General features: G+C 42.1%; 1 protein-coding gene across 1 annotated transcript in view; it reads right to left on the minus strand.

Annotated features, from left to right (window-relative positions):
- The window catches only part of LOC122807520 (collagen alpha-1(VII) chain-like), a gene marked incomplete at its 3' end in the record, with an annotated part of 926,266 nt that overhangs the window by 91,347 nt on the left and 810,916 nt on the right, over positions 1–24,003 (minus strand). The window contains exon 26 of the mRNA XM_044078445.1: positions 12,532–12,678. Within this exon, the coding sequence (XP_043934380.1) occupies positions 12,532–12,678 (147 nt within the window). The remainder of the gene's footprint in view (positions 1–12,531; positions 12,679–24,003) is intronic.

Below are 24,003 nucleotides of genomic sequence, written 5' to 3' on the forward strand. Positions count from 1 at the left end.
TGGCACCTTTAGAAAAGAGTAGGAACAACTTACATAGAAAAAGAAGAATAATACACACAGGAAAACCTGTCGAGGAAGGAAAGAGGTTTAAGAGAAAGCAGGAAATAAATGATGTAATGGTGCCTACATTTTAATATACAACAATATATGTGATGCATAATGTTTGTAAATGTGAACTTGTTAATCCATCATCCTCAACCCCTTTTCCCATTTTTCACATGGGGTTGGGGTGACACTTCTGCAGTGACAATCATCTTGAGCCAAGGAACATGTTAATATGGTTTGATTATTTTTATATAAATGTATGTTTGCCTATGTCACAAGTGAAAATTCTATAAAGTTGTTTAAAAAAGGCTATGAGCTGTTAGCAAGCACAGGGTTTGATTCCCTCAGTCGTCATCTGTCTCTTGTGTGACTGTGAGCAGGTCACTGAACCAAGCAGCACTCTGGGGTCATTTGGAATTTGGGCTAGGCTGCTCAATGATCTACTAGACCACATACCTAGTAACAAATGATGCATTTATCTTACTACCTCATTCCAGTTTCAACTAGAAATTCTCTGTCTAGCTCAAACCACTGCTTTAAATTGTACCCAAGGCTCGTAGGTAAGTACTAGGACAGCTGTCCTTGTATGCTATTTTAAGCCCATCCAATTTTCCTTTCAAAGGTGTGAATCAAACTCTGTACCTGTACTTTCTGTCTATGAGGTAAGCACCTTAACTGTTATGTCACCTTCCTCCAGTTAATTAGCTCTCCCATAACTATAATAAATGACATCTACTACTTAGGTGAACGTAAAGCCTTTCACTATATGCCTAAGTGCTAATCATCAAACCTATAAACATCACTCCAAGCTAACATTCTTTTTGATATACCAGTCTCACCAGAAAGTTTACTACCATATAAAATAGTTACCATCCAATGCCTACAAAAGCAAAATAAACATATTCCTTCCTTTAGATAGTGATAGCCATAGCAAACCACATCTCTCCTTAAAAACTAAACAATTCTAAGTTATGAAATTTCTTACGGGCTATCAGTCATTAAAATTAAACTAATGTAACTGCCAGACCCTCTGCATCAAAACTATTCAAGTCCAATAAAGTCTGGATAAACTACTATTCACCTGACATAATTGTCCCTCATAGAAGCCTAGTTAGCACCATATAACAATGATTTTGAAATTATGGTTCCAAATAAAGACATGTTCTGCTCAAACAGACAAAGGGAGCCTGTAGTATAATGATTATTTGTAAAATAAAAAAAAAAATGATAATAATCTTGCATGTTTTATAAACCCAGTCCAAATAGTAGTTGCTGAAGCTAGAGAATCACTGCTGGCACCATTTAAAATGTTCTCATGGTTTGACAGCTTGCTTATATATACAATACCACCAAAGTTTCCCCCTCAGGAAGACGAAATTGCAATGCTATGTCTATTAAGATGTTGACTCACATATTACTGTCCCTTGAAATGTCAGCTCAAATGGGTCACATTATGGTGAATCTTTCTCCCATACAGAAAAAGTACAGTTTTGTACCTACCATAAATGTAGATGTTCGAGGATCTACATTGCTGCAGTCATAACCTGTGGGTAGTCCGAATACCAAAGAGCTAGGCTGGCATCGGTCATTGTCGCCCAAAGCTGACGTCAGTACGTCGAAGTACATAAGCGCATGACCGACGCCATATCCTCAGTCTTTCTTGCCCCAGATGTCAGAAGACCTAAGAATGAAAGAAGGCCAGAGCCTAATAGTAAACACCCAACCACTACCAGTGTGGAAACAAAGATAATTCCAAAATAAAACCACAGCAACCACAAACCATAGCGGGGAAGGAGGGAGGGATAATTGGACTGCAGCAATGTAGATCCTCGAACATCTACATTTATGGTAGGTACAAAACTGTACTATGTTCTTCGTCTCACATTGCTGCAGTCATAACCTGTGGGTAGAATCCCAAAGCAAAGGAAAAGGGAGGCTGGCAAACTACATAACATTAGGAGCTGCTAATATGCCCTGTAAGACTGCAGTGGCAAACCCAGCCCTGGACTTGGAATAAAGAGGAAGATGGTAATGCTTAGTAAAAGTGTGCACTGAACTCCAAGCAGCTGCCTCCAAAATATCCTTAGTAGCTACCCCCCTCAAAAAAGCAGTAGATGTGGCAGTAGCCCTAGTAGAATGAGGCCTGATCCCAGCAGGAACATTCTTCCCATGATGAGAATAACAAAAAGCAATACATTGACCAATCCACTTTGAAATAGTCTGCTTTGAAACAGCTTTCCCTTGTGAACCCAAAGCAAAAGAAACAAATAACTGTTGAGTCTGTCTGAACTCCTTAGTTCTGCTCAAATAGTAACGTAACTGCCTGTGGATATCCAAAGAATGCAAGACTCTTTCCCCCTTATTTTGGGGATCAGCATAAAAGGTAGGCAAATGAATAGACTGGTTCAGGGCCACATTAGAAATCACTTTAGGCATAAAAGTAGGGTTAGTTCGCAAAGAAACTCTATCCTTATGAAATATCAGAAAGGGTTCAACTGCCATGAGTGCCTGCAATTCAGATACTCCTAGCAGAAGTAATGGCCAACAAAAAGCAGTCTTCCAAGACAAGAACTTCACTTCAGCCGTAGCTGCAGGTTCAGAAACAGGTAAAGTAAGCTTCTCCACCACTAAATTGAGATCCCAGGAAGGAGTAGTCTTATATTCTTTGCCCTCTAAGAAATTGTTTGAACAAAGGGTGAGAAAATAAAGGAGGGTCACAATCATAGTGAGCAGAAATGGCTGCAGCATGAACCTTCACAGAAGAGAATGACAAACCCTTGTCCAGCAATTCAGTAAGATACTGTAGTGCAAAACTCAAATTAGGCACTCAAACATCAAAGCCCTTTGCTGTGCTCCAAAGAAAAAATCTCTTCCATTTATCAGCATAAACTTTTCTAGTACTAGGCCGTCTGGCTTCCAAAATGACATCTAAAACCTGCTGAGGAAGCTGAGACCCCACCGGCTCCATCACCGAATACACCAAGATGTCAGATGCAGGGATTGCACCTGAACGTTCAGAAAATGATTGTTTGACTGGGATAACAAATGAGGAACCTGTGGCAGAAGCCAAGGAGGCTCCCGAATTAAACTCCTCAGCAGAGGATACCAATGTTGACGTGGCCAATCTGGTGCTATTAGAATCATGCAAGGCTTGTCCCGCCTGACTTTCAAGAGTACCTTGGGAAGAAGAGGCAGAGGAGGAAAAGCATAAACGTGAAGGTTGTTCCAACTGAAAGATAGAGCATCCACTTTCCAAGCATTTGGGTGGAACATCTTTGTGCAAAATTTTGGCAGTTGAAAATTCAGTGGAGAAGCGAACAGATCTATGTCTGGAGTTCCCCAAGCCATGGTCAATTGTTTGAATACCTGAGGATCCAGTTTGGGGATCCACAATGTGCCTGCTCAATACATCTGCTAGGGAGTTCTGTGCTCCTGGCAGAAACCGTGCTTGAAGACTGATTTGCAAACTCAGAGCAGTTTCCCACAAAACCATTGCTTGTCTGCAAAGAGGGTAGGAATGGGTTCCCCCCTGCTTGTTGATGTACCACATGACTGTAGTGTTGTCTGTTTGAATTAACACTTGTCCCGGCTGAAGTAGATCCTTGAAGGCCATCAAGGCAAATTGGACTGCTAACATCTCCTTCATGTTGATATGCAAATGTAACAGTTTGGGAGGCCACATGTCTTGTATCCATTTCCCATTGAAGTGTGCTCCCCAAGCCAAGTCCGAGGCATCCGTCGTTAGGATCTGATCACAGAGAGTCCCTTGTTTAGGTGACATTCCTGAGCCCACCACAAGAATTCCTTCTGGATGCAAGGTATAATCCGAATGACAGTGTCCAAACCGTGGCAGTGTTGAGTCCACACACTTTTGAGATACCATTGTAGCTTCCTCATATGCAGTTTGGCATTGGGAAGTACTAGAATGCAAGATGCCATGAACCCCAAGGCTTGAAGGACTGTCCTTGCAGTCAGCCTGGACATTACTGATAACTGTTGGAAGTATAGATGAAGAGTTCTTTGTTTGTCCGGGGTCAGAAAAGCCATCTGAGAAGCTGTATTCAGTCTCACACCCAGAAAGCACATGTCTTGAGAGGGTACTAGACTGGACTTTATTTCGTTCACAGAATACCCTAGGCACCTGAAAACTGTCATTACATACTGGAGGTGTTGTAGTAACTTGTCTTTGTTTTGAGCAAGAATCAGGCAATCGTCCAGATAAGGATAAATTTGTATACCTCTCTGTCTGAAAAAAGCAATTACAGAACTTTTGTGAATACTCTGGGCGCAGTAGATAAGCCAAAGGGCAATGCAGAGAACTGATAATGAGAAGTACCAGCCCGAAATCTCAGGAATCTCCTGCAGCTGGGCCTGATAGGGATATGAAGATAGGCCTCTTTGAGATCCAGGGTTACCATCCAGTGATCTTTGCCCAGCATAGGCAGAAGCTGTTGTAATGTTAACATCTTGAACTTTGGAATGTCTAGGTAGGTATTGAGGATGGACAAATCCAGAATTGGCCTCCAAGTGTTTCCTTTCTTTGGCACTAGGAATTGGAGCGGGAATAAAAACCTAGGCCTACTTCGGACGGAGGGACCACCTGAATGGCCCCCATCTGTAAAAGTAAAGAAATTTGCACCTGAGCCTCCATCCTTTGTTGAGGAGGCACATCCGGCATGCCTTTAAAAGGAGGGAAAGTGTGAAAATAAAACTTGTAGCCGAGATTTATTATATCCAACACCCATTTGTCCTGGGTGACCAAATGCCAGTTTTGTTTGAAAAGTCCTAACTTTTCTCCTAGAGGAGCTGCCAGTAGAGAAGGATCTGGCAGCGGAAGATACAGGTCATTGGGACTGTTTACGAAAAGGTTGACCCCTGCCCTCACCAGAAGACTGTGCAGGAGAACTCCAAGTCCTAGGTCTGAAAGAACCCTGAGCGTGAGCCTAGACCTGCCCTTAGACTGATAATCCGAAGAAGGAAAAGCCCATCCTCTAGCAGGCCAATTCCTACTAAACTTAGGGGGCTGCACCTGCATAAAATCTTTGACCGTCTGCATAGACTTAGCCTTATCTTCCATCTTTTTCAAAACTGATTCCACAGAAGGACCAAACTGAGCCTTAACATGCTCTGACAAATTTTGATCCCTAAGCCAGGCATGTCTACGAATAACTGAACCTGTAGCAGCCACCCTGGATGCAGCCTGAAGAGCATCGAAACCACCCAACTTGATCTGATGCATGAACCAACTCCTGAAGCTCTTTACACTCTATACCCTCAGATAAAGCATCCACCTTAGACTGCAATTGGCCTAACAAACAATTCTGATACTTCAGCATGTGAAATTGGCAATTCAAAGCCCTCATAGCGAGGAGGTGTACACTTTTTCCCCCATCTATCTAAAGCCCTAGAATCTTTATCCAAAGGAACTGGATTCTTAGCCACGAGCCTTTAATACCCTTCGGACCTTGAGTAATAGTTTCTGGATCAGCTCTAGGACACTTGTACAAATACTTATGTGCTTCAGGAACTCTATAATATTTGTCTGGCCATCCTGAACAACATCTAAGACAGGAGGAATAGCCAAGGGCCTATGCTGTGGCAGAAACAAAAACTCCCTGAGCCGTTTCCGAGAATCCGAAAAATCCTGACCTTCCCACTTGAAATGCTCCCTCATGGAATGTAAAGTCTCAGAAAAAAAAAAATCCTCTGGAGGAGAAGCAGAAGGACAGGAGTCCTCTACATCAGAATCCAAATAAGAAGGGAATTCGTGAATTTCCTCAAGTGAGGAATCAGAGTAGTCTGAGGAATGATCCATTCCCTCTAAATCTGCCTCCACCCTAGCATAGAACCCCTGATCAAAGTAATCAAATCCTCAGCCATTTTTAACATATGCTTTTTAGGAACAGGGGCTGGAGAGCTAGGACCATGACCAGGGCCAGCATGACAAGGTTTGGCCTTAGCATGAACTTTAGCCACCGAAGTAGAAGGCCTAATAACCTTCTGTAAAGATGGAACTACAGACACCTGAGAAGCCCCCTCAGCCGGGCCTAAATCCTGAGAGGCCAACTCCTGTAAAATTAAAGGTTCCCCATGGGATTCAACTGAACCCTCAGCCGGATCCACCGGTACAACCGGAGGCGACTCATCCTGCTTAGACTTCAAAGATTTATCTTCGCTTTTTTAGCGGAGCGCGGCGTCGGAGGATCCGACGGCATGTTATAGTTACACCTTTTACCAGAAACAAGCCTGGCACAGTCTAATCTCCGTTTAATGGTGCGCTTGTTAAAAACCACGTCGTGCTCAGGCCCTAAGCAAGGAATACACAAAGAATGAAAATCCTTATGAGGTATCTGTTTCCCACAAGAAATGCAATTATTAACTTTTTCTGACATCCGGATAACTGAGGCAAGAAAAGACAAGATTTCCCCAATGGGGTACTTAGCCCAACTTGGTCTTCGGTCTGAAACTCGATAAATGAAAATTTCGCTGCTTCTGCTTCAGACCAGAAAGGCTGAGGATATGGCAGCTTTGGGTGACAATGACCGACGCCAGCCCAGCTCTTTGGTATTTGGGCCGATCGAGGACAGCGGACTACCCACAGGTTATGACTGCAGCAATGTGAGACGAAGAACATCACATGATTTTGGCCTCACTACAAAATCTTACTACAAGGTTTCACAAACCCATCAAAAATAAAACAATATTTAATCAGTCTAAACTATTTCAGGTACTACAAGTAACCACTTGCCAACCTACAATCAGACAATCTTGGTGTTTTATGCACGTGAAAATACCACCATCTCATTAGGGACTCTGACTGGGCACCCCTACACTTGCCTTGATAATGAAGTAGATCAGCATTTTAAAAATACTCCCCTATTAATCCTAACTTCACTTCTTCTAATGAAAACCATTAGAATCAGGTCTAAATCCATTTCCTGGGCAACCAAACAGGTATGCAATTGCTGTGACATAGTCCATAGGTTCATAGGTGTGTACTAGGCTAATGGCCCTGTGGCCGTTACAAGCCTAGCCATAGGATTACCCTGGCATAGTGCCACCCAACCTTAGCTCCCAGTGCCTCTGTCGAGGAGAGCCACTGGAGTTATCCCCGGGGTGATTTTCTGTTTCCCATCCACTCATCAAGATTTCTCTTTAAGAGGGTCAGCGAGGTGCTCTGCTTGACATGTATGGGAAGTCTGTTCCATAGCATGGGCAGTCTCTGAGTTATGAACCTGTCCCTCCAGCATGTTCTGTTAATTGTGATAATGAGGTTGAGGTCTCTGGAGCATGTGGTGCAGAGGGACTGGGACTTCTTCAGATGTAGCATTTCTAATAGAGCTGGGTCAGACATGTCTTTGTAAGTCAAGCAGAGATCGCCTCTAAGTAGGCGATATGAGACAGAGAATAGTTGGTGTTTTTTTAGTCTGTCCATATAGGACAAGTGTTTAAGATCTAAGTTCCTCTTTGTGAGGTACTTTTGTGGCCTATCCAGTTGTTGCAGGTGTCTAGTGAGGTACACGTCAAATGGGGCATTGTACTCGATGACTGGCCTAATGAGGGAAGAGTACAGGGAGATAATAACCTCTTTCTTCCTGGATGCAAAACCCTTAGTAATGAGATGTGCCACACAGAAGGACTTTCTGACCACAGTAGGAATGTGGTGATCAAAAGAGAGGTTGCTGTCAACCTGTCTTCCCAGATCTCTTATAATGCCTTCTGTGTCCAGTGGACTACCATCAATGTGGTAATTCATGGGAACTGTTTTTTTCCCAAAGGTTGTGATGACACATTTTTTTGGCATTGAGCTTAAGGCCATGGTTCTGACACCAGCTGTTGGTCTCAATGAAGCTATTCTGTAGGATGTCAGCATCACTTGCGGCGTTGATAATAGCTTCCAACTTGCAATCGTCTGCAAACTTTGTCAGCCAGAGTCCCTTTGTGTTGGCCTGGACTTCAGAGAAGTAGATACCAAACAGGAGAGGACCTAGGACCAAATCCTGTGGGACTCCACTCGTGACTAGTCAGCAGTCTGACTTGGAGTCAGGTACTTTCACACTGTGGGTTCTATCTGTAAGCCAGTTTGCAACTCACCTAGTGGTATATGGGTTGATGTCAAGCTCAGTGAGTTTTTCTATGATTCCTGAATGTGGAATAGTATCTAAAGCTGTGGCCAGCTCAAGGTACACTGTATGAACCACCTTGCCTTCACCCACAGCTCTGGTGACTGACTCAAAGAAGTCAACTAAGTTGAGCAGGCATGATCTACCCTTTACAAAACCAAACTGTGTGGGATTTAGAGTTTGGAGATTCCCTATATCCTTGTTTATTAGGTCCATGATGATGCATTCCATAGCTTTGCATATCACACTCATCAGGCTAATGGGGCAATAGTTCCCAGGGTCTGTAGTCGCTCCTCCTTTGCTGAGAAGGATGACTGTAGTAGTGTGCCATTCGGTAGGGACAAAGCCTAAGGTGAGGCTGTGATTGAACAGGGCACACAGGTGAGGTACCAGTTCACTCTGTAGTTCATGTAGAACACAACCAGGGATACTGTCAGGTCCCATAGAGGCTGTATTCTTTGCCTTGGACAGCGCTGTTTTAACCTGTGCAGCAATAATACTGGGTGCCTGGCAATCTACTGGTATTGTGATCGGTCCCTTGGGGGGGTAGAGAGGGGTAAAGTTGGCAATGAATCTGTCAGCCAGTATACTGGCAATATCTGTTGGCTCGGCATAGGAGAAACCATTGTCCAGTAGCTCAGAGCAAATCTAGGTATTGTCGTGGAGATTCTTTACATAACTATAGAAGGCCTTGTGGTTGTCTTTACTATCTGCTGCAATTCTGTTTTCATAGTTAGCTTTAGAAGATTTGATGAGGTATCTCAACTTTTTGTTGAGGCTGATAAGGGAGTTTTTCCAGTCTTGGGACTTCACCTTATTCCGCGTCAGTTTCTTTCTTCTGTTGTAGAGTTTATTTATGGCAGGGGACCACCAGATTGGCTTCCTTTTTTGGAGGATAGCATCTTGGTTCTATAGGGTATGGCAAGATCCATGCATTTGTGTGTGTGTTCGTACAGTGCATTGGTGTATGTTTCTGTGGTCTCGCAACTATTCTCCATTTCCATGGTTGCCATGAAGTTAGCCACCTCTGTTTTTAGGAGCCCAAAGTTAGCTTTAGAGAAGTTTTTCATGATGGTTACCTTTGGGGGGGGGGGTGGATTTCCAAGATGATTAGTTTGTGGTTGGATCTAACCAGGGAGGAGTTGACTACTGGTGTAGAGCAATGGTCACCAATGTTAGTAATGACCAGGTCAAGGATGTTGCTACCTCTAGTGGGGGTAAGAACAAGCTGGTCCAGGGCACTGGAATTAATGAACTCTAGGAAACACTGGGCAAGTGTATTGGTACATGAGTAGTTTACCCAGATAATGGAGTGGTAGTTGAAGTTGCCTAGTAAGAAAGTGTTAGGGTGGACCCTAATATTCTCCAGGGTGTTTAGGAACATGGAGTGCGAGTCTTGGGATATGGTTGGGGACCTATAGCAGGCTACGACCTGAATCGCTGGCTTAACCAATGTTAGTTACACCTGAAGTATCTCTGAAGCATTATGTTGGGCTGCCGGTCTGGAGCTGTGCGCATCCTTTATGAATATGAAAACACCGCCACCTTTGGAGCTTCAGTCCAAGTTTGGGGCCAAAAGGTGTGGAATGAGTTATAGCCTGGTAGTACAGGGGTGCTTTCTGTTGCCTTGAACCAGGTCTCTGTTACAGCACAAATGTTGATGTTCTCCATTTTAAGGAGTGCTTTGAGCGAGTGCATTTTGAGATTTAAACTTCTAGCATTGAGCAGCATGACCCTCTGATTGCATTTGTTTGTAGCTGTTATGGTGGTAATTTGGTCTCTGGAACACCACCTAAAAAAGGCAAAGCACCAATGTCTGTCAATCATGTCATCCCACGTAGACAGATACTGGATCCATCTCTCTCAACTTTCTGATTTAAAAGCCCGCATTTGCACTTGTTTCCCCCTTTCCTGTAACTAGTCTAGTCCAGATACAGATTTGCTGTATCCAGGACTGTTTGTAAGCTTCTGAGCTTACTCGGTGCCAGAGTCTGCTCTTCAGTTTTTCCCTTAGATCTACTAGTTCTCTCCTCTCCTGCACTTATACTATCTTATTAGTCTAGCACTTTACCAGACTTCTTGTAGCATGCAAAACTACCAGCACTAAACGTTGTACAAGGAAACAGACCAAGCACTTATTATCAATGCCCACCCCTCCAGGTGTGTCTAAAGGTCAGTTCCCTGTACTTTCTCCTATTAACATCTGTGATAAATTAAGGAAGCAGTATCTTATGTATCTGAGTCAGCATTTCAGCTTTACTGCCAAGACAGATACTAATGCAAATTTCCATTACCTGCATCTAGTAGTTCTGTTTTAGAAATTTCAGAATTGTACTTAAATCATGTATTTCATTGGGATAACATCAAAAACCTCATACATCACAGATAACTATTTACTCACAATCCTAGGCCTGAATCATCCTGTCGAACAGAAGTCCAGTATGTCTAGAAATGAAGTATACAGTCAGTCAAGACTGAGCCAATCAACCTAACTAATCGAGTCCTGACCCATCAAAAAAAATCAATAACTCAATAAATAAACCACTTTGTAGGTGGTGACAAGCAACGCAGCATCCCCACATACCCCACATCTCTAAATATACTAAATCTAATACTGCACAACAACGAAAAAGTGGAAACTCACTTACCTCTACTTAATTGTGATCACATTCTGTTACCCACACTTATTTGAACAAACAGTGATTTCATGTAATCTATCACTTCTTCAGCAAAACAAAGAAAGTGATTACCTAAATGAAATTCTTTTAAAGAACCTATGCCAAATATACCTTTCCTTAATCTCCCAGTTACTTTGTCCTTTATACTAGAACCACTAAACATTATGGGACAGAATTAGTGCATGGACTTCTTTGTAATGCCCACATAAAATTACTGCTGCAGCCTTTACCCCAGTTACTGACTTAATCATAGTAGAACTAAAGGTAATCATTTGAAATGTCAGGACCTGCTCCAGTAAGCCCCAAAATACAGAGAAAGAATGGCCAAGAGATCAGACTTACATATACCAAGTCCGAGATGCCATTTCTCAGAATATTCCCTTTTATCCCCCTTTATGCTCGGTGACTGGCTACTGTAAATTGTAGATATAATACTGTACATACATTTGGTTTTATAACCTACGTCTGTTTCTGAAAAAAAGTCAAAGATGACCAGTTCATTTACCTAGTCAAGAAATGAATAAATTAGATTCCCTCAGGGAACAGGATCCCCCATTTTCTATCAATTGATAAGAATATACTTATCAATTTGTCTGCCTGTGCCAAGGTCAACACACACAGACATCTGATGGATAAAGGCTGTTGCTTCAAAATCAAAAGTGGAAAAATACAGCTCTGCATTGAAGAGAGGGTATTATTGGAAAAGGAAGACAGGGCATCTTCTTCACCTGTAGTCTGGAAGAACCATTGCCCTTCCACACTGTCACAAGTAGGGGCACCAAACAGAATTAAAACTGATTTCGACTTTTGTAGCCTGGATGGTATTGTATGCCTGCTTTTCTGGGCTGTTACTAAAGCAGGACCAGCAAAATTAACCAACCTAACTAGATAACATAAATAAATAAAAGTAGCACAATATTTTTTACACTGTAGCCTGATTTCCCTGAGTGGCAGTGTTCTAAGAGTAATGGCTGTCCTGCAGTCCACCTGGAGCACTTTCTTCACATTTCGAGTACATCCATCCTAAGAACACAATACATCAGTGCTTCTAGCTATTAAATAATAACATGATACCAAACTAGCAGTAGCCTCTGGACTCCTATCCTTGAAGAAGTATATGTTTAGTTCTCTAGTTTGCAGTTTAATGCACACCTGAAACATTGCAACCATTTGTTATTCTGCTAAAAACAAAAACAATATCTATCTATCTCTGCAGACAGAGATATTTTTATCTATATCTATCTGTATTTTATATATATGGATGCACTTCAAGATATTGAAGTGTAAATACATTGAATAAAGAAACATTGATTCAAAAAAATTGAAACACACAGTCAAAACCTACCCTGAACAATGTGTAATGACAGTGCAGAAACAACAAAATGGGTGGGAGGAACAGGGTAAGGAAGGAACGGATTTTAATTAACATAGAGACACACAAAAAACAGCACATCTTTTTTTGCATATGCGTGTTTGATGACAATGGCATGTATACTCTTGTCTCTATTCCAGACAACTGTTATGACCTTGGAAAAGGTATGAAACAGAGAATAAGAAATAGTGAAGACAAAAAGAGTTGATGAAGGAAAGGGTACTAGAGAAAAAGGGAAACTAACAATATACAGGGAAAGAGAAAAGCAGTATGCACTGAAAGTGAATATGCAGTAAATACTTTCTTCACTTACGTGTTTTGACACTAATGGAGACTGGGTTCCCTTCTCTCTCACCGATCAGTGCTATGACCTTGACAGTGTAGCTCACTTCAGGATCCAGACTTTCAATATCCACAGAAGTGACCTCTCCAGATACCACTTTGCTGTTCTCTGGGCCCCCTAAATATAAAAAGAGTGCAAAACAAACATGAAACAAAAGAAGCAAATTAAATCAGTTTACTATTTTTGGTAAAATGCTGATGATATTCTTTGAACTGAAACTCTTCACTCCAGACAAACATCAAGACTTCTAACTCCTGAAGTACAAGACCGAAACCAATGCATACAGTACTAAACAGAGTTCATATCCAGATATTGCCTCTTGCCACTGTTGTTTGTTTTATTTCATAAACTGTTAACAGTTTCACATCAGTTGAACAGGGACAAATAGGGCTACATGATAGTAAGGAAAGGTCTGAGTTATGTCAGTGACAAAACAAAATGCTGGTTTGAAGTTCTGGGTTAAAGTGAGCACCAGCCAGAGGTAAAGAATTGTCATATGTATATGGTCAGATGCATGTGCAATCTCATTGGACTGACTGACACAAGTCAATGACAATGGAGTTAGAAATGTTGCTAAGTGGTGGACATTGGTAGCACAACAGATATGTCAGATTGGGTATAGTAGTTTCAGGCTATCACATCTCCAGAAGTGATAGGAAGGGAAACGGGGGCACAGATATGGCTTTAGGTGAAATGAAGCCTAGGCAAAGGATGCCACAGTGCTCACCGATTGTCCACCAGTCCCCCCACACACACACAAACGCACACTCCTCAGTTGCCACTCCCACCTATTCCGCTGTACCCTCCTCCCCACATCCTGGCCTTCCCACACAATTCAGGCAGATTATTTTTCATATTTTGTCTTACTCTTCAGCTTTTTCCTCTATTCTTCCAACATACCCTATCAGGCCAAAACAGCATACTAATAACAACTGTGGAGGAAACAAATGAATTAAGTATGAGGTCTGTGTGGACCAGGTCCCTAGAAACCATAGGATTCTAGACAGTCTGAGGGGATATTGTAAAACTTTTTCCAACACCTTTATGAAATTATCACTTATGACATAGGTACCTATGCATTATAGAAAATGAAATAAATAATATTAACATTTTTCATGCATTAATTGTTACATGTTTTCTTTCTTTCTTTATAACAACTTTTTACCTGAAAACATTACATACATTTCTCAATTCCTGCCTTCCATAAAACCTCACTCCTCCTGCTCCTAAACATTATTCTGCAAGTTATTGTTTCCACAAACTCTAGTCATTTCTAGGTAATTTGCCCCTTGCCCTTTTCTAAACAGCCCACTTCCATTTTTTACCTCTTTAACAATATTCAATACTTCAGTTATTGGTTTAGGTTTTGATTTCCAATTTCTATTAATTCCGTTGAGACAATTCAGATCTTGTGTCCCAGCTCAAAAGAATAATTTCTTTATTTACAGCCAGTTGCTCCCCCAATATTTATGAACTCTGTACTCTGTAAAGAAGTTTTAAAAGCCACCAATCCAATAATGTCCTGAACAAAAGTCATAAGCTAAGATATAAATTAATTGTCACACATTGTCTTACTCTTCAGCTTTTTCTCAATATTTTCAACACATTCAAACTGGCTAATACATTACTGTAATAACTCTGGAGGAAACAAATAAATTAAGCAGTGGGTCTGGGGACAACTATGTCCCCAGAAGACATAGGGTTACTATATGCTCTGAGGTGCATAACAGAGCTTTTTCTCAACCTTTCCATTCAATGACAGCCTGAAAATGTCATAAATAAGGAAATAAATTCATTCTTTTTATAAGGGAAGAAACAACTTGTGTCCACAGATTAATGTTAAAAGCTGACAAAACAAGCTAAAACAAGGTAGCTAGACAGTGATGGGATTTATGAGAAGCATCGGTAGCTAGACAGTGATGGGATCTATGAGAAGCATCGGTAGCTAGACAGTGATGGGATCTATGAGAAGCATCGGTAGCTAGACAGTGATGGGATCTATGAGACGCATCGGTAGCTAGATAGTGATGGGATATATGAGAAGCATCGGTAGCTAGACAGTGATGGGATCTATGAGAAGCATCGGTAGCTAGACAGTGATGGGATCTATGAGAAGCATTGGTAGCTAGACAGTGATGGGATCTATGAGAAGCATCGTTAGCTAGACAGTGATGGGATCTATGAGAAGCATCGGTAGCTAGACAGTGATGGGATATATGAGAAGCATCGGTAGCTAGACAGTGATGGGATCTATGAGAAGCATCGGTAGCTAGACAGTGATGGGATCTATAAGAAGCATCGGTAGCTAGACAGTGATGGGATCTATGAGAAGCATCGGTAGCTAGACAGTGATGGGACCTATGAGAAGCATCGGTAGCTAGACAGTGATGGGATCTATGAGAAGCATCAGTAGCTAGACAGTGACGGGATCTATGAGAAGCATCTGTAGCTAGAGAGTGACGGGATCTACGAGAAGCATCAGTAGCTAGACAGTGATGGGATCTACGAGAAGCATCGGTAGCTAGACAGTGATGGGATCTATGAGAAGCATCGGTAGCTAGACAGTGATGGGATATATGAGAAGCATCGGTAGCTAGACAGTGATGGGATCTATGAGAAGCATCGGTAGCTAGACAGTGATGGGATCTATGAGAAGCATCGGTAGCTAGACAGTGATGGGATCTATGAGAATCATCGGTAGCTAGACAGTGATGGGATCTATGAGAATCATCGGTAGCTAGACAGTGATGGGATCTATGATAAGCATCGGTAGCTAGACAGTGATAGGATCTATGAGAAGCATCGGTAGCTAGACAGTGATGGAATCTATGAGAAGCATTGGTAGCTAGACAGTGATAGGATCTGTGAGAAGCATTGGTAGCTAGACAGTGATGGGATCTATGAGAAGCATCGGTAACTAGACAGTGATGGGATCTATGAGAATCATTGGTAGCTAGACAGTGATGGGATCTATGTGAAGCATCGGTAGATAGACAGTGATGGGATCTATGAGAAGCATCAGTAGCTAGACAGTGATAGGATCTATGAGAAGCATCGGTAGCTAGACAGTGATGGGATCTATGAGAAGCATCGGTAGCTAGACAGTGATGGTTCTATGAGAAGCATCGGTAGCTAGACAGTGATGGGATCTGTGAGAAGCATCGGTAGCTAGACAGTGATGGGATCTATGAGAAGCATCGTTAGCTAGACAGTGATGGGATCTATGAGAAGCATCATTAGCTAGACAGTGATGGGATCTATGAGAAGCATCGTTAGCTAGACAGTGATGGGATCTATGAGAAGCATCGTTAGCTAGACAGTGATGGGATCTATGAGAAGCATCGTTAGCTAGACAGTGATGGGATCTATGAGAAGCATCGGTAGCTAGACAGTGATGGGAGCTATGAGAAGCATCGGTAGCTAGACAGTGATGGGATCTATGAGAAGCATCGGTAGCTAGACAGTGATGGGATCTATGAGAAGCATCGGTAGCTAGACAGTGATGGGATCTATGAGAAGCATCGGTAGCTAGACAGTGATGGGATCTATGAGAAGCATCGGTAGCTAGACAGTGATGGGATCTATGAGAAGCATCGGTAGCTAGACAGTGATGGGATCTATGAGAAGCATCGGTAGCTAGACAGTGATGGGATCTGTGAGAAGCATCGGTAGCTAGACAGTGATGGGATCTATGAGAAGCATCGGTAGCTAGACAGTGATGGGATCTGTGAGAAGCATCTGTAGCTAGAGAGTGACGGGATCTACGAGAAGCATCGGTAGCTAGACAGTGATGGGATCTACGAGAAGCATCGGTAGCTAGACAGTGATGGGATCTATGAGAAGCATCGGTAGCTAGACAGTGATGGGATCTATGAGAAGCATGGGTAGCTAGACAGTGATGGGATCTATGAGAAGCATGGGTAGCTAGACAGTGATGGGATCTATGAGAAGCATGGGTAGCTAGACAGTGATGGGATCTATGAGAATCATCGGTAGCTAGACAGTGATGGGATCTATGAGAATCATCGGTAGCTAGACAGTGATGGGATCTATGATAAGCATCGGTAGCTAGACAGTGACGGGATCTACGAGAAGCATCGGTAGCTAGACAATGACGGGATCTATGAGAAGCATCGGTAGCTAGACAGTGATAGGATCTATGAGAAGCATCGGTAGCTAGACAGTGATGGAATCTATGAGAAGCATTGGTAGCTAGACAGTGATAGGATCTGTGAGAAGCATCGGTAGCTAGACAGTGATGGGATCTATGAGAAGCATCAGTAACTAGACAGTGATGGGATCTATGAGAATCATCGGTAGCTAGACAGTGATGGGATCTATGTGAAGCATCGGTAGCTAGACAGTGATGGGATCTATGAGAAGCATCAGTAGCTAGACAGTGATAGGATCTATGAGAAGCATCGGTAGCTAGACAGTGATGGGATCTATGAGAAGCATCGGTAGCTAGACAGTGATGGGATCTATGAGAAGCATCGGTAGCTAGACAGTGATGGGATCTATGAGAAGCATCAGTAGCTAGACAGTGATGGGATCTATGAGAAGCATCGGTAGCTAGACAGTGATGGGATCTATGAGAAGCATCGGTAGCTAGACAGTGATGGGATCTATGAGAAGCATCGGTAGCTAGACAGTAATGGGATCTATGAGAAGCATCGGTAGCTAGACAGTGATGGGGTCTATGAGATGCATCGGTAGCTACACAGTGATGGGATCTATGTGAGGCATCGGTAGCTAGACAATGATGGGATCTATGAGAAGCATCGTTAGCTAGACAGTGATGGGATGTATGAGAAGCATCGGTAGATAGACAGTGATGGGATCTATGAGAAGCATCGGTAGCTAGACAGTGATGGGATCTATGAGAAGCATCGTTAGCTAGACAGTGATGGGATCTATGAGAAGCATCGTTAGCTAGACAGTGATGGGAGCTATGAGAAGCATCGGTAGCTAGACAGTGATGGGATCTATGAGAAGCATCGGTAGCTAGACAGTGATGGGATCTATGAGAAGCATCGGTAGCTAGACAGTGATGGGATCTATGAGAAGCATCGGTAGCTAGAAAGTGATGGGATCTATGAGAAGCATTGGTAGCTAGACAGTGATGGGATCTATGAGAAGCATCGGTAGCTAGACAGTGATGGGATCTATGAGAGGCATCAGTAGCAAACTTGGCAATCTTGTTGTAGCAGGATTCCATTTTGCTTAGTTCGGTGTGTCGAAGGTTAGTTAAGATAGGGGAGGCATAAAGGAGAATGGATAAGAAATGAGTCCTTGCTAAGGTGGCTTTGGTATGTTTAGTGATGAACTGTCTGTTCCTGTAAAGGAGACCAAGCTTTTTTGTTAACTTTCTTGTTTGGGCTATGTGTATGTCAAATTTTAGATTATTGTCAATTTCAACACCTAATAGTTTTGTGTGTGTGTTGTTGGGGTGATTTGTATATTCTCTTTAGATGTTATGGTAAAATCATTATTTAGTGGAGGAGATCTACCAGGGCTAAAGAGAATGAGTTTGTTTTTTTTGGGAATAAGAATAAGTTTTATGTTAGTGAACCATGCTTCTACTAAGGAAAAGTTGTTTTGGGTTATGGTTTTTAGCTCATGTAGGGTGGGCGAGGCACATATAATAGTGGTATCATCTGCATATTTCACTACTGAGGCAGAGAGTGAGGATGAAGCTGTCTGGTTAGTAAATAGTGAGAATAGCAAAGGACCTAGGATGGACCCTTGAGGGACACCTCTGGCTACTGGTAATAGGGGGGGCAATTGGTCTTGTCATAGAACTGCCTGCTGACTGTTTGATAAGTAGTTATTGAACCATGATATGAGGTTATCCCACCAGGGTACAACATACTTAGACTAGATTGAAACACCAGGAAAGGTGGAGGAGTAGCAGTTCTGTTTAAAAAACACAATAGATGCCAGTCTAGCCCCTCAGCAACCCCCTTGTTCAATAATGCAGAAGCCCTAGTTAGAAAACTACAGCTTAACAAAAGTAAATCTATATTCATTGCCTGCATTTATACCCCCCCAGGCAACAACGCTAATACCCTAGAAGACTTCCTCCAATGGCTTTCCAACACATATCCCCATGAAATTATGGTGTTAGGAGATGTTAATATTGACTGGAACAATTGTTCCTCTGAATCTCCCACCACCCATATAAACCTTCACAGCTATGCCCTACTTGTATCCTCACCCACCAGTATAAATAAGTCCAACTACAAAGGCAGTATCCTGGACTGGATTCTTATCAACAATCACCCAGACTTGTATAACATGGGTACCCTCCCAGATGATACAAGTGACCACCTACACACTTACATCATTAAACATAAAGTAGATAACCACCACCAAGTTCTTTATAAATCTATCAGAAACAAAAAGTACTTTAACTCCACTGACTTTCAGAACGAACTCAGAGCATGCAATTGGACCATACTCAAAGAACTTCCACTAGATGATGCTGTAGACTATTTTAATTCTAAATTCCTCTCCATTCTAGATTCCCACTCTCCTATACGCACCCTTACAGCCAAAACCAAGACTGGCCCTGGCTCTCTAAAGTAACCAAAAACAAAATCATAGCAAGAAACAAAGCATGGGACAATTGGCGCACCTCCAAAGACCCACTTGACCATATTAAATTCTGACAACTAAGGAATAATAAGAAAGCCACAGTGTTAGACAAAAAAATTTCTATCAACATCTTCAGCAAAAACACCAGAACAAACCTCAAAATGTTTGGGCGGGCATAAACAAACTGCTCCACCTTGGCCAAACCTCCACCCCACCCCTCAACTTGTGACCTTAACACTCCAGAGGAAACTGCTAACATCATTAACAACTTTTTTATCAAAACCATCCAATCACTAGCTAGCCAACTACCCCCCACCAGCTCCTTTCAAAACTCCTCCACAACCACTACCCCACTCCCTTTCACCTTCCAACCTGTATCTACATCGACCATTGATCTCTAATTAACAAACTAAAGCCCACTACCCTGGTAGCTGATCTCCTTTCACCAGAATATTTACAAAAAGGGGCAGATGCCATTGCATACCCTGTCTCAATAATAATAAAACAACACCTTGACTGAAGCCACTATCCCCTCTCTCTGGAAGGTTTCCCATGTCATTCCCCTTCATAAAGGAGGGAATTCTTTAGACCTCTCAAACTTCCGACCAATAGCCATACTATCACCACTGGCCAAAATTATGGAAAAGTGCATCCACAACCAATTAATGCACTATCTCACCCAAAATAAACTACTGGCCAACTCTCAGCATGGTTTTAGGCCACACCACAGCACCACATCAGCCCTCCTATCCTTCTCTAACTCTATCAACACCAATCAAAACAATAACAAACTTACCTCAGCTCTCTTCCTAGATCTCTCTAAGGCCTCTGATATGGTCAATCACCAACTGCTTCTCCACACCCTGAAGGAACTGTCACTGAATAGTAGCTCCATTAAATGGTTCCAATCTTACCTGTCTGATAGACAACAAGCAGTTTTATGGCAGAATACCCTATCCACATGTCTACCCATTACTCTAGGAGTCCCCCAAGGCTCCATACTAGGACCACTACTCTTCTCAGTCTTTATCAATGATACCCACCATCACTCCCAAGGCCACCTGCATCCAAAACATGGATGACTACTTTAATATGTACCGCCTCCTCCCCAACTGAGCTTATAACCCTAACCCAGAATACTTTCAATGATGTAGAAACATGGTTTGCAAACCGTCAGCTTCTATTAAACCCCAACAAAACTAAACTGCTCATCTTTTCCCCACCTGCAAATCCTCCTCACCATTCTTTACTATAAGTTCCAGCAGTGGCACAATCATATCTCCAGATACTCAGACAAAACTCCTGGGTGCCACAGTCGATAATGCCCTAAAATATATCCATGTCAATCAAGCCATCAAATCTGTCAACAAAAAACTGAGCTCTCTATACAGGATCAAATCCTTCCTCACTCCTTTTGCAAGAACCAATATCGCTCGGTCCCACCTAACATCTACCCTCCTCTATGCCTCCCCCCTCTTCACTAACCTGAACCAAGACACTGTTAGCAAACCTGCTAGTTGTTACAACCATATTGCCAGATTTGCTACAGGTGCTACCTCTAGGACCCACCATTGTATCAACCTAACTCAACTAGAATGGCTACAGTGGCCCAGTCTTCTCCGATACAACCAACTTATAATAACCCACAAAATACTATATCAACCCGAAAAAACACCAACACTTAAATAAGATCATCAAACCATACAGCAACCTGAGGACACTACGCTCTGCTGACAAACTGCTGGTACAAAAAACTAAGAGCATAAATGTGGCTGGGGACTCACTATTCGCCAAATCAGTAAGCAAAACTTGGAATATGCTACCGGCCAAACTTACTCACCAATCCTCCTTAACCCAGCCTCAAACTACACTTCCAACAGCATTGGCAGTGTCCCTGCTTAAACCCCGACTAATCACCACCCGCTTTTCCTGCAAACTCTTCCTAAACATTTCAGTCTTATACTCTAATAAGTGTATGAATTCTTGAAGGGACTTAGCTCATATCTCCATGTATTATTGTCTGAAATTGAAGCCGGATGATTTTGATGTTGTCTATGTTTTATCCATGTTTGTCACCCTACTGAAAACTGCATATTATACTTATCTCTAAATGTTTCTAATGTTCCTAATGTATTTATATTCTGCTTTCTGGAGCTTTTCTTCCCGGGCCTCCGCTGAAAATGGACATATATCCAGTCGGACTTTCCCGGTAAACAAATGTAAAATAAAATAAAAATAAAATAAATAAATGTTAAGGGAAGCTAGAGTTTCTAGAAGGCATACTATGGTTGACCATATTAAAGGCTTTTGATAAGTCTAAGATTATTGAGGATACAAATAGTGCATTGTTTCTATGGTGATTGACAATGTTGGTAAATGAGGGTAATGCTGTGATAGTGCTATGGGAAGGTCTGAAGTCATGCTGGAATATGGATAGCAGGTCATTTTTAGGCGGTACTGCATTAGTTGGAAATGAACTACTCTCTCTAATATTTTTGATAAAGGTGATAGAATTGCAATCGGGCGGTAGTTGGTAAGCTCAAGGGACTTACCCTCTTTGTGCAGTGGTATAATATGTGATATTTTCCAGGAGTGAGGTACTTTACATTCTGATATTGACCTATTTATGAGAATGGACACGGGATAGGCTATAGCTTCAGCTGTTATTTGAAGGAAGTCTGCAGGTAGATTGTCAGCTGCCAGAGTGGTTGGTTTCAGTTTTTTGAGGACTTTAGCAATTGTATTTGTGGGGACTTGGTGCAGGGAAAAACTGGAGGAGTTGCTTGCTGTACTGCAATGGGTAGGGGTCTCTGTAGGTAAGAGGCTGCTAGCAGTATTTTGGGTGTTGGCTAGGGCTTGGACTGTTTCAGTAAAGTATTTGTTAAATTGGGTGGGGATGTTGTCATGGTCATTTGGTAATACAGGGGTAACAGTGGTGGATTTTCCTGGGTGCAGTAAGCTATTTATTGTGGCCCAGAATTTTTGAGGGTTGTGAGCATATTTTTCTTGCATGGTTTGATGGTAATTAGTTTTGTCAAGTTTTATTAGTTTTTTAGCTTTGTTGCGGAGTTCAAGATAATTCTGTCTCAAGGTAGTTTTTTTTTTTTGTTTGTGAACTTGTAACCAGGCTTTGTCCCTTTCTTTCATTATAGTTACAGTATACCTTTTAGATTTAGTCATCGTCGCCAAGTTGGAAGGCATTCCTGATATGGAGGTGAAATCCTCCCTGGAAAGCAGTGAATATGCTTCAGTGCAGTTCATCTTAGGCAAAGCAATAAAGATCCAATGTACAATGACAGCAATGTGGGGCTACCAATAGGTGTAGCACAAGCAGACAGGAGTGGAGGTGTGAAAGGAACAAGGTTACTAGGGAAAGGGGGAGGCTGAAAATTTGTGGGTAACACATAAGCAGCATACTGAAAGGTATTCACTGGTGTTTGCTCATTAGAAGGAAGGAAAGAAGGTGAAAATCTGGAAGAAACCAAAGTGCCTGGGAATGAAGGTCAAAAGAGTACTTCAGAATACAGAAAAAGCTTTCAAGTAAGGGAAAGAAGTACAGGAAGAGCAAACACAAACTTTATTAAGAGAAGGGAAGTGACTAAACACACAAGGAAGATGAGGCTTGACTGGAGAAGAAATGAGCCAAGGGAATAAAATGAGAAAGACAGAGAGAGAGAAATAATTTTTCAGAAACATTTGAGAGACAATGAAATGGAAATAACAACTTATACAAATTGAACAAAGATGGAAGGGTGGTTAAGGACAATGAGAACAATGCTTTATGCGCTGACCAAGTGCTTCATCTCAGTATTCAAAACAGAAAAAAGAGTTGTACCGTGCTGAAAGGAGAAGACCGAGATAGGAGACAGATGGATGAAAGGGAAGATGCCAACATTATTCAAAAATCTAGTCAGTATCCTGGCAGATCTATCCACTGAAAGATCTCTGGCCATTGGGAAAGTACCAGAACAGTAAAAAAAGCAGAGTGCTCATGGAAAGTAAGCACAGGACAATTAGCCTGATCATCACAGGAGGTAGTGGAGAAGATCTTGAGGAAAAACACTTGAGGCCTTTCTATATGGCAGATGGTTTAATGTCCCAAATCAGCATGGCTTTACTGATAAGATGACTTTCCAATCAAACCTCTTGTAGAACTGGGTAACTAAGTGTAAGCAGGTGCGATCTATACTTCAGTAAGGCATTTGACCGAACACCACACTGAACACTGCTTAGTATGAAAAATGTGCTAGTGGGGGGCTAGAAATATTTGAACAGGAAGGGGGAATTTCTGTGAGGGAGAGTTCGATGGATGATGGAATGCTAATTCCACCTAATACGCGGCTTCTCAGCGCTTCTGTGGATCACTAGTGATATCTGCATTGCTTACTGTACTTATTTCCTTGTTTCACTTGAAAGAAAGTTACTGTTTGTTGTTTTTGCATTTAAGTTACCTGTAACACATTGCACTTAAGTTACCTGGCACTTGCTCACTAAAGCAATTATATAAGTCAGCACTAAAAATTAAAAGCACTACACCCTCACTCCCCATTGGCCCTGGTTTTCAATTATTAAGGAATTCCCAATATTATTCTAGCATGTCCAAAGGTCAGTTGTCAATCTCCTCTCCGGTCCAGCTGGTGAATCTGGGAATCTTGAGGCAATGTTACAACTGCCTCATGTACACAGACAACCCTCTCCTCCTCCCAACAAATTCCAACAGATGTGAGAGATGCAACCATATAGCCAAACTGGAGGCTAAGCTCTCTCAACTCAGTACTGGCATAACCAGTCAGGAGGAGAAGGAAACCACACTCACTACAATTCCAGTCTCACATAGACCTACCA

This window comes from Protopterus annectens, chromosome 7.part1 (genome assembly GCF_019279795.1).
Source record: "Protopterus annectens isolate FY-2018-M chromosome 7.part1, PAN1.0, whole genome shotgun sequence".
Lineage (NCBI taxonomy): Eukaryota > Metazoa > Chordata > Ceratodontiformes > Protopteridae > Protopterus > Protopterus annectens.